At 34.0% G+C, this 12,664-nt stretch overlaps 1 protein-coding gene across 1 annotated transcript in view; it reads left to right on the forward strand.

The window, feature by feature from the left end:
• Positions 1 to 12,664, forward strand: part of LOC123315515 (ecdysone-induced protein 74EF) — a 200,084-nt gene that overhangs the window by 31,886 nt on the left and 155,534 nt on the right. Inside the window, exons 2-5 of the mRNA XM_044901233.1 lie at positions 1,086 to 1,147; positions 2,885 to 3,121; positions 4,367 to 4,582; positions 4,994 to 5,225. Coding sequence (XP_044757168.1) covers positions 3,044 to 3,121; positions 4,367 to 4,582; positions 4,994 to 5,225 — 526 coding nt within the window. The 5' untranslated portion in view covers positions 1,086 to 1,147; positions 2,885 to 3,043. The remainder of the gene's footprint in view (positions 1 to 1,085; positions 1,148 to 2,884; positions 3,122 to 4,366; positions 4,583 to 4,993; positions 5,226 to 12,664) is intronic.

Below are 12,664 nucleotides of genomic sequence, written 5' to 3' on the forward strand. Positions count from 1 at the left end.
TTCGCCCCTAAAAATAGTCCTTTATTTTTATTGCAGAATCCGGTCATAAGAAAAATCCTGAATTTGGTAGGAGTCTTATTATATATCTACGAAATAGAAGTGCTTTCTATTTTGGTGTTGGACCCCCTTTTAAGTTACTTTCCACTGTGCCACAATGCCTTTTTAACCATTTTACATTTAACATTTACCTCGTAGATATTGAAATATCTTGGAATTTTTCAAACTGATTTTAATCCAAAAATATGATTAACAAGAAATATCCATATTTTTTTTGTATGTCTGTATGTCATTTGCAAGTTGTAAAAATCGATAATTGAATAGATTACAACCATCGTAGATCATCAAATCATAGATTTCAGCTCAAAGAGCCTGATCAAAGTGTCCAACAGTTTTTAATTTTTCAAACTATACTTCTCAGAAAGAAACTTCACGACATGAAGTAAATCATGATTTATGTCTAGACGCGAAAAATGTCTCCTTATACATCGTTAAATTTACAGCCGATAAAATACAACACATTTACCCAGCATACATTTTCCCTTGTACATGTCTCAATTAGTCATATTTCAAGCCATAATGCCACTCAAGATTTCAATGGGGAATAATTAAACGGTTTAGAGTGGATCTCACAGATTGTCCGTTACAGTTACGGCGCTCTCTATTCATCACAACTACTACAAATTTAATGGTAGCATAATAGGTACCACTATTATTCCTTGGCTGATCAGGAAGGATTTATTCCTTCCCATAATTATAGTACACATCACTTTCACTGGGTATTTTATTAATCAAGAGTTCGTTTGCCTTCAGCGGAGAAAGTTTCTTCCGATAAAAAAAGAGGAATGAACAATTGCGTTCCGATAGACAATAATATTAGCAGGAGTTCACTTAGGAATTCTATAGTAGAACAGTTTTATTTTCTCATTAAAATACTTGAAGAAATTTTTCTGACAATAGCGTTACGAAAAAAACTGAATCTGAAACTATAAACGTGAACTACTCCATGAATTTGGTTTGTCCTTTCGAAGAAATACCTTGAATTCTACTATGAAGAAACGTCCATTTGATTGAATTTTTTTTTGCAGGATTGAAGTTATTCAAAATTCATGTATTGGAAGGAGGCACAAATTCATCATAATATTTCGAGGTGAGTATGACGAAAAACAACCCACTACGTATGATAGAGTTGCTGGCCAGTTCAGTTCGTGTCAATTGAAACTCAGAATGTACAAATTAGTTGTTATATTTTCATTTCCCTCTCCTCTGTTTTCTTACAAGGTCTTGAACACCTTTTTCGAGACAAGAGCTTTGTAATATATTCTTCAAGGATCTGAATATATCTCTGCAAAAACAACTGAAATTTCAACAAACAAAATGGATACATATATCCAGAAATGAATGACTCAAAAAGAATCCCACGATATTGTGTATCATATCAAAGGAAAACAACAAAATATGAATTAACTTGAGCAAATAATGGAATATTTCAAACAGCTTCGAAACTACGTTCAATCTTCTCCATAACTGTTTGTTAATTCAGAAAAATTGTAACAGTCTATATTTGCTAGAATTACACAAGTGTCACTATCACATGAAGCCTATCGCATATTTTGCGGAAACTAGAGTAGTAGTTTTTTTTGGAAACTTGTAAAATATGCGATTGGAGACTTATTACTCCTGAATCAAAAATTACTCTTGTCGTGTGTTCTTTAAGTCAATAGAAAAAAATTCCTAGGGTTAGAATATCTTTAGAAAAACAGTAGGTAATCATATTATTACATTTTTCATATTGCAATTCTTATTTTGTGTTGATTGCTCTCATGCTCTCTGAGAACTATAAATTCAATACGTCTCAAAACAGTTCAAAAGTGGAGTTTTCCGAGTTTTCGAATGATAAGAATGGGAAACTATGGCTATATTCTTATGAAATCGAGTTTACTCACTATTCTCCGAGGTATTTTGGAAATATTTGCATAAATTAAAGATTAAATGAATTCGCAAATTAAAGGGATAATTTCCGATAGATCCTGGTGTAAAATGTCAGATTCTGAGAAGAAAATCCAAGGATATGAAGAAGAATGTGTAAAGAATTAGGTTGAATTTTCCGAATGTTAAAAATCTGAGCAGAAAAATCATCGTCATCTGAATGTGGTACATATTCCTAAAGGGCAACTCTTTTAGTAATAAATCTCGAAATTTCATCGACCTCGGTGTAACCGTTCGGTCTTGACGAATTTTTAACTAACCCCATCTTTTCGGCAATTTTTCCAAAATCAACTTTCGACACGCGTATCTCCTAGAAAAATCATTCAAAATCTAAAGGTGATATATATTCTAATAAAGAAAACACGTCTTTTAGAAATAAATCTCCAAATTTGCTCTAGCTAGGAGCAACCTTCCAGTCTTGACGATTTTTTAACTGTTGACTGCATCTTTTTGGAAATTCTTCGAAGTTCAACTGCGAATCTCTCAGAAAAATAATCCTAGTTCTAAATGTGACACATATTCGACAAGAGTAACTCTACTAGTAATAATTCCCGAAAATTCCATGAAGTTCGGTGGAACCGTTTGGTCTTGTAAGTTTTTTAACTGACCTCGCCTTTTCTGAAATTTTTTTCGAAGGTCAACTTTTGACAAGCGTATCTCCCAGAAAAATAATGGTTGATCTAAATGTGATATATATTGTAAAGAGCAACCTCTCCTAGAGGTAAATTTTCGAAAAAATATTTTTATCAAGTTCTCCTAGAGGGGGACCATGGCTCCCATGACCCCCCACTGGAACCGCCCTTGTCGTGGAGTTTATCAACAAATATTTCGGAATCCTTCGAACGAATTATTCTGTATTATCCTGAATTTCAATTCATAAGTAAATTATTTCTTGTAGATTTTTTGTGAAGCACCTCAACTTTAACCATCCCTTGGACATCGGCTAGGGTGTCGCTATCCGGCGAAAAGGCAGCACAAATCTTTACCCTTGGAGTCCCCCAGCCCCACCGTGGCGGGGACGAACGTGCTGGGGGCGCAGTCGCCCATTTCGTTGGCAATGCCATTCATAGATAACGACCTACTGTGGAGTTCCGACCATGATGGCAAGATGGTGGATCTTTCCTCGTGCTTACAGGTATGATCAAATCCACGAGGAAACCAAGTTAAAATTATAGAATAATTAGGAATTTTTCGATGAAGGGGCCAATATATTTCATCGGGGAGACACAGGAGACTTTTGTGAGAAGTATCTTAAGAACAGTTCGTTACACAAAGAGTATTTCCTCTACTCCGCACTGAGGAGTGTCAATAAGCTTGAAACGATGTTTCATAGTAGAGACTAATTATTTCTTCATTTTCCTATGCTTCTTTCTTCTTGTTATGTGTAATATGTAAAGGGTTAGCAAAATTCGTTGTCTACTGAGGGGATCTCGAAATTTATATGGGCAAGAAGCAAAAGGATGACATTTCCAAGCTCTTTTTCAGAGAAACAAAGAATGGTGAAAACCGTAGCCTCCCACGATTCTTCGTTTTTGAGTTATCAGCAAAAAATGAGATTTAGACGATTTCGAAAGTTTCTCATAACTTTTTTGACTTTTAAGTTACAGATCTGAAACTTGAACCTTCTTAGGCACTTTCAAACGTCGAATCTACTGATAAAAGATTCTTTCCAATTCTAAAATAACAAATTCAATAAAAGATTGCATTTAAAAAAACGAAAGTTCGTCTAATGTTTCGAAATGAAAAAATATTTTGAGCTAGTCGGTGGATTTCACGTAAAAAAGTGCCTGTAGAAAATTCAAGTTTCAGATCGGTATCTTCAATGACAAAAAAGTTATGAGAACTTTTCGAAATAGTCAAAATCTCATTTTTTGCTAAAACCTCAAGAAAGAAAAAAAATAGAAGGATACAGTTTTCACCATTCTTTGTCATTCTTCTAGTTCTTATAGTTCTCGAGATCCCACCAATGGACAACGAATTTTGCTCACCCTGTACTTCCTTAGCATTATAGCATTTCTTCCAAATGTTTGCTCGAGCTTTTGATGGAATAAAAACATTATCTTGATCGTTCAATTCAAACTTCCAATGGCGGATAGCATTTTCCCCAAACAAAGGTATTTGAACCAGAAAACTCATCAGAAGGGTTTGGTCATGTTCTCAATTCATTTCATGGTCGTGTAACCATGATGAAGAACAGCCCACCAAATTTCTTCATATTCCTACGAGGCATGTAGTGAATCATAATATAAACATCCCTGTCAAACATTTCATTTTTACTCGAATTAGTTCCTTCAGATTGTATCCTTATATCAACATCAATTAGAGGGGTATAGATATCTAGCAAATGTAAGAAGATTATACTCATTCTTTTTTCTCACAGGATGCTTCGGTGGCGGTTGGGCAACAAAACACTGCACAAGGAGGTGGAGGTGGTGGAGCACTAGGAGAACTGTCTCAGTCAGACCTCAGTTCCCTGGTTCCTTCGGCTTCAGAGGGCCAAATGAACGACGAAGATATCTTGAAACATTTATCGGATACTGCCGCCATTGAAATCGATAGCCTTCTCAACGAATTCAACAATACGCCTTATATCAAGGTAAGTATTGGGTCTCCGTCAATAAAGAAATATTTCACTGCTGTGTTTTTGTATTGCCTTCCTATAAATATGATTTTTTTCAAGATGATTTATCGGGAAAAGCGCATCCACCGAATATTTTATCAGTCTATTAGTGGTACTTCAACCACAATTCCATATGTGCAACACTGAAAGTTTTTTGTTTCATTTCTCTTCATTCATCATGGATTTCATCCATCTGGGCATGATTTTTTAGCGCATCCACCAAAATTTACTCGAAATTTCTGTAACCCAATTCTGATATTCTTCCATAATTGGATTTCATTTATTCTTTTGAATGTCAGAGTAAATTGATTGACTTTCCCGAGGAGATTTCTGTCAAATTTGTTGGGAGTTCGAGAAAGCGCATTCACCATTTTTATCTATTTTCAGCAAGAAGAAAACAACAATATTCCGAACTCTTGCTCGGAGGATGTAGTCAGTAGTTCCAATGGACATCAGAAGAGTGCGGTCAATTTAGAAATGCGTTCGCTGAAATTCACGATCGCTGCTGCGAATCCTATTCTAGCGGAGAAACTGTCGACACCTAACGAGCATAATATGCACTTACATGATGGCGGAAATCGACCAGAGCTGGCGCTACTGACACCGAAAATCGAAAAAGGTAAGCTTGCCATCACGATGTACACAGCGGGTGTCGATTTAAAAACCTACCACCCTAACATTTTGAACCCCTGAAAAATAAATAAATATGCAAGAATCATCAATTTGATTTCACTACTGGTTTATGAAATATCAATCAGGAGCTGGAAACCAACCCTCAAAAATTAATTAAAGAATAGGGTCCCTCTAATACCCAAGTCCGCCTTGAGACTGGTTGCATATAAGTGGATAAAAAATTATTCTGCCCATGTCCGCCTTCAGTATAGGTTCATTTTGTGAGTACAGGTGTTAATGTAAATCAGTTAACTATTTGCGAAAAAAAGATGTAGATTATACATAAGCTAATTTGAAACTATACGGAAATAATTTTAAAAAAGGAAAAAAACTTGGGCATTAGAGGGTTAATGAGTATTAATTTTGAAAGCTTACAGATCACTTTTCGAAAAAATAGCATATGCTTGACTATCTCGGACATGAAAAAAAACTTAGACATTCAGTCGACAGCATTTGAAATGAGGAATTATTTTCAATCTCAATCACTTTTTTGTGTTGCTTCCATTCCCAATTCATGCTTTCAATTCAAATTATCCAATTAATTTTAAACACTTTCAATTGATCTTGAAAAAGTGAAGATATTCAAGTATTTCACAAACTAAATTTACTCTCCCTGAATATTATCTTGATTATCAAATTAATGCGATATTTCTCCAAATAATTTTTAATTTTTTTGTTTCGAATTATATTACTACCTGTCATATTATGAGAATTAGGTTCCTTATAATATATTTTGAACTGAAAATATATTCATCGAGGCCCTAGGGATTGATGAAATAAAAATCACTGGATTTTATATTTGAGTTTGTGATAGATTCAGCAAAGAAAATCATTTTTATAAATTACCTTTAAGGAAAAATAGCCATAAGGAAATTATATACTTTGATTTCCACTTATAACTTGCAGTGTGCGAATAGCTGAAATTTGTCGATATCAAGATATTAATTTTTGGTGGAAATATCCAATTAAAGAGCTTCTACGTCACTTTCAGGGAGTGCAGGTGAAATATTTTTTGAGAATAATCCCGGATTCACTTGAATTTCAAATAGTTACAAGTATATTGAATAATATGTAGGTACCTATATCTACTTTAAAAGAAATAAAAATCTTGTCCAATTCAGACGGAATGATTTTTCCAATATAGAGAATATAATTCATATTATAGGTATATTGGTATTTTCTAGAATTTCATGTTAATCTGCTTCCTCCTGGTTAATCCGTTCTGGTTTAAAAATAAAATTCTGGGACGTTAATCACCATTTAACGATCTTCCGAAGTGATAATAAAATTGTTTACATAATTCAGATGACACCCCTTAAAAGTCAGTTTAAATTTAACATTCCCATAAAAACCCCCAGAAGAATTCATTCCCTATCATCCAGGGTGAAATTACACAGTCGTCAGGGCAAGTCAACATGTGTTTCTAGTTAGGACTCTATTAAGAAAACTATTATAATAAAACATTATGTTGAACCTGCACCATACTCATAAATGTGGGCGTTGCGGATGAACTGAACTGACACTGTGTTATAATAATTATCGAGGAAGATGATGTTATTGAATTTGAAAGAGAAGGGTTAAATGCCGGATATAATAAAATTTCTGGGTACTCATAGAGGGAATACAGAATTCAATAATAGCTCTGACTACTTTGAGCCACTACAATGCAAGTCACAAATACAGAGCCAACACCAAAAAATATCACAAATTTATTACATCCAAGTATACTAGACCAATAGCGTTAGACTCTTAAATCGACCAATTATGAAAAAATTGCAACCACAGAATTTATTGATGGAATGGCTTCAGATATGTCCCAATATAGAAATTGATTCCTCGCTAATCTCTTGGTGAAACATCGTTCTAACATAAATAAAACAATAAAAAAACACTCGACTATACGTTTCACAATTTATTAAAATTATCTTCGTTGACATGCATGTTTCGGGTTTCACCCCATTCTCAAAACTGAACATGAAATACATAGGAACACGAAATACACATTATTCACATTATTACTATCAGATAACAGATGTTAAAACCGGAGACAGGCGAAAATCAAGTTGGTCATTTACGATTGGGAGGTTTTGTTTTAGGGCTGAAGATATTTCTAAACATTCCAAAAGGTCCATACGTTTGCCTTTAGTGCCCTTGTGTAAAATTTTTGTTTTATTAAAGTCTATAAAGTGGTTGGAAGTAATACAATGGTTGGAGAAGCCAGTCGTTGATTTATTTTGGAGAATTGATCTCTTGTGTTCATCAATTCTAATCCCCAGAGAACGACCGGTTTGACCTATATAACATGCGGGGCATTCGTCACAGAACAACTTATATACACCACTTAACTGTGAAAAACTCAGACGATCCTTACCACTACAAAACATTGATCTTAGATTTTTCTTATTAGTACACATCACATCAATTTTATTCTGTTTGATTCTTTTACAAAGTTTATTACTGAGGGATGGAATATAGTTGATGTACATATATTTCTTGATTTCACTATCACATTGAGGTGGATAGACTAAAGTTAATAATTTGTTGTGTTGTTTTTTATAGAGTATTTTGTCTATTATTTCAGTAGAATAGCCATTGTTTTTTGCTAATAATTTCAGGACTTGAACCTCCTTTTCAAAGTTGACTTTAGACAGTGGAATAGAAATTAACCTGTGTACCAATGTATGAAATGCAGACATCTTGATCTTGTAAGGATGTGCACTGCTGCTATGGATAAGAATATCAGAGAAGGTGGGCTTTCTATATATATCGAATTCAAGATGTTCATTTATTCTTTTAACCTGAATATCTAAAAAGTTCAAACATCCATTCTCGTCCTCCATTTCCAAAGTGAACTGGACAGTATTATAAAAGGAGTTTAATAAATCTAAAAATGATCTTAGTTCTGAGATCGATCCAGTCCAAACACAGAAAATATCATCCACATATCGTTTCCAGTACAACACAAACATATTAAATCTAATATTCACAGGGGAGAATATTTTCTTTTCTAGAGCTGTCATGAATATTTCGCTGAATAAGGGAGATGAGGGGGAACCCATTGGTAGGCCGTCTAATTGCTGATAGACGTTATCATTGAATTGAAAATAGCTTTGCCCTAGACATAACTTAAGGAGTCTCATTGCTTCTGACTTAATATCAACAGTGAGTGAGGGGTTTTCATCGAGTTGTTGGTTGACTAAGTTCTCGACCTCTGTAGTTGGTATGGAGGGAAACAAATTCACTACATCAAATGAAACTAATTTTGCGTTTGTGGGAATTTTAAGTGTCTTTAATTCATTGGTCAGTTGGATGTTATTCTTGACGGAATATATGGGATTATGTTGAATCAAATCAGGTAATATTGAATTCATATATTTGCACAGCTTTGAAGTGGGTGCATTGGTGTAGGAGACAATGGGTCTCATGGGGCAGTTTTCTTTGTGAATTTTTGGGAGCGCATATAATAAAGGTACTGTTGGGTTCATCACGGTCAAAGGGGTATCTACTTGAGATAACAAATTGGGGCAGTTCTTAATGGCCTTTTTGACTGCAACTTGGAATTTTGGTGTGGGGTCAGAATTTAATATTTTGAAATTGTTAGGGCTCAATAAAGATTCAGTTTTACTCAAATAATCATTTTTGTATAGGATGGCTACCGTATTACCTTTGTCAGCTTTTGTTATGATCAAGTCATTATCCGAATCAGAGATAATCTCTGCACATATTGATTTCTCTAAATTTTGTTTGTTTGAAGATTGAATTTTGTTCAAAGCTAATTCAACATTCACAGCCAGTTGTTTGAGGTCATTTAAATTAAAATTATTCGGGCAATACTTCAACCACTTTATAGACTTTAATAAAACAAAAATTTTACACAAGGGCACTAAAGGCAAACGTATGGACCTTTTGGAATGTTTAGAAATATCTTCAGCCCTAAAACAAAACCTCCCAATCGTAAATGACCAACTTGATTTTCGCCTGTCTCCGGTTTTAACATCTGTTATCTGATAGTAATAATGTGAATAATGTGTATTTCGTGTTCCTATGTATTTCATGTTCAGTTTTGAGAATGGGGTGAAACCCGAAACATGCATGTCAACGAAGATAATTTTAATAAATTGTGAAACGTATAGTCGAGTGTTTTTTTTATTGTTTTATTTATGTTAGAACGATGTTTCACCAAGAGATTAGCGAGGAATCAATTTCTATTATCAAGAATGCAAGCACTTCACGACTCGCAATATATTATAGAAAGGTACTATCGAAGATCACGAGATGTAACAACCACCTATGGTTCAATAAACAGTGCCTATTAAATGGGTTAACACCAAAATACATGAAAATAAATTGTAAACATAGATCACCCCAGGCGAAATCAGCAGTGAAGACAGCAATAAGAACCTGGATCATACTTGAAATGAAAAAGTGGTATAGGATAAGAGACAATAACAAGCTACACCTGAAAGTGATACACAGTGAACTAACCTATCGGACCAGCCCTGTTGAATTTGACTATTTGGACTCTACCATCAGAGAGGAAGTGAGATATTTGGGACATAACCAGTACCGGACTCAACTCAAAAAACTGGAATATCTTTTGGAAAATGTTCGAGTGTGTGAGACTATTTCAACATCAATTGAGAGTGAAGTTAACATAAACTTTTATGATAAAGTGAAGAATTTCACAAATGTACAATTTGAAACGCGTGAATTGGACTTGTTAGGAAAAGGTTTGAAGTATTGCCCGAATAATTTTAATTTAAATGACCTCAAACAACTGGCTGTGAATGTTGAATTAGCTTTGAACAAAATTCAATCTTCAAACAAACAAAATTTAGAGAAATCAATATGTGCAGAGATTATCTCTGATTCGACATTTACGAATGATAACATTGAAATGAAAACCTTAAAACAAATAAAGAAAAAGGCCTCGGATAATGACTTGATCATAACAAAAGCTGACAAAGGTAATACGGTAGCCATCCTATACAAAAATGATTATTTGAGTAAAACTGAATCTTTATTGAGCCCTAACAATTTCAAAATATTAAATTCTGACCCCACACCAAAATTCCAAGTTGCAGTCAAAAAGGCCATTAAGAACTGCCCCAATTTGTTATCTCAAGTAGATACCCCTTTGACCGTGATGAACCCAACAGTACCTTTATTATATGCGCTCCCAAAAATTCACAAAGAAAACTGCCCCATGAGACCCATTGTCTCCTACACCAATGCACCCACTTCAAAGCTGTGCAAATATATGAATTCAATATTACCTGATTTGATTCAACATAATCCCATATATTCCGTCAAGAATAACATCCAACTGACCAATGAATTAAAGACACTTAAAATTCCCACAAACGCAAAATTAGTTTCATTTGATGTAGTGAATTTGTTTCCCTCCATACCAACTACAGAGGTCGAGAACTTAGTCAACCAACAACTCGATGAAAACCCCTCACTCACTGTTGATATTAAGTCAGAAGCAATGAGACTCCTTAAGTTATGTCTAGGGCAAAGCTATTTTCAATTCAATGATAACGTCTATCAGCAATTAGACGGCCTACCAATGGGTTCCCCCTCATCTCCCTTATTCAGCGAAATATTCATGACAGCTCTAGAAAAGAAAATATTCTCCCCTGTGAATATTAGATTTAATATGTTTGTGTTGTACTGGAAACGATATGTGGATGATATTTTCTGTGTTTGGACTGGATCGATCTCAGAACTAAGATCATTTTTAGATTTATTAAACTCCTTTTATAATACTGTCCAGTTCACTTTGGAAATGGAGGACGAGAATGGATGTTTGAACTTTTTAGATATTCAGGTTAAAAGAATAAATGAACATCTTGAATTCGATATATATAGAAAGCCCACCTTCTCTGATATTCTTATCCATAGCAGCAGTGCACATCCTTACAAGATCAAGATGTCTGCATTTCATACATTGGTACACAGGTTAATTTCTATTCCACTGTCTAAAGTCAACTTTGAAAAGGAGGTTCAAGTCCTGAAATTATTAGCAAAAAACAATGGCTATTCTACTGAAATAATAGACAAAATACTCTATAAAAAACAACACAACAAATTATTAACTTTAGTCTATCCACCTCAATGTGATAGTGAAATCAAGAAATATATGTACATCAACTATATTCCATCCCTCAGTAATAAACTTTGTAAAAGAATCAAACAGAATAAAATTGATGTGATGTGTACTAATAAGAAAAATCTAAGATCAATGTTTTGTAGTGGTAAGGATCGTCTGAGTTTTTCACAGTTAAGTGGTGTATATAAGTTGTTCTGTGACGAATGCCCCGCATGTTATATAGGTCAAACCGGTCGTTCTCTGGGGATTAGAATTGATGAACACGAGAGATCAATTCTCCAAAATAAATCAACGACTGGCTTCTCCAACCATTGTATTACTTCCAACCACTTTATAGACTTTAATAAAACAAAAATTTTACACAAGGGCACTAAAGGCAAACGTATGGACCTTTTGGAATGTTTAGAAATATCTTCAGCCCTAAAACAAAACCTCCCAATCGTAAATGACCAACTTGATTTTCGCCTGTCTCCGGTTTTAACATCTGTTATCTGATAGTAATAATGTGAATAATGTGTATTTCGTGTTCCTATGTATTTCATGTTCAGTTTTGAGAATGGGGTGAAACCCGAAACATGCATGTCAACGAAGATAATTTTAATAAATTGTGAAACGTATAGTCGAGTGTTTTTTTATTGTTTTATTTATGTTGTCCCAATATGAATATCCTAGGTTTTTCCAATCGGCTGAGTTGCATATAGGGGGGCTAAAATGTCCCCCTAAAGGGATGTTTTCGCGGTTTTTCGATCATATCTCCTGTAGGATTGAAAATTTGGAAAAAATGCTTGATATAAATAATATTGTAGAGCATTAAATTTTGCGTCAAATAGGATAATACGACCAATTTTTCAGGATAATGAAAAATATTCGTTTCAACACAAGTTTAGTGAAAATATGCTCTAAAATAACTTATTGCTGATAAAAGTGATCTCAATCGAAGTGGTTGAGCATAAAATTCTGCGTCGACTGGCATGAAGAGTGAATTTTACACTATGGTTTAGTGTTTTCTACTAAAGGCATAGCAATAGAATAAAAGATATAAAATATCTTTAAATAAAATCTTTCTACAGGCAATTTTTCACTAGGAATAAAATACTATAATATATTGATTTTTTCAAATCTTTTGTACCAAGGGAAAAATCTTCGTTTTTTAAAATAAAAATTAGCTTTTCAAAATTATATGTATGTGATAAATATTACTTACATCTTCAAGGCAAAATCACAAAATCATCATAAAAAATATGTATTCACTAAATGTTGAGTCTCAAATA

This window comes from Coccinella septempunctata, chromosome 6 (assembly GCF_907165205.1).
Source record: "Coccinella septempunctata chromosome 6, icCocSept1.1, whole genome shotgun sequence".
Taxonomy (NCBI): Eukaryota; Metazoa; Arthropoda; class Insecta; order Coleoptera; family Coccinellidae; genus Coccinella; species Coccinella septempunctata.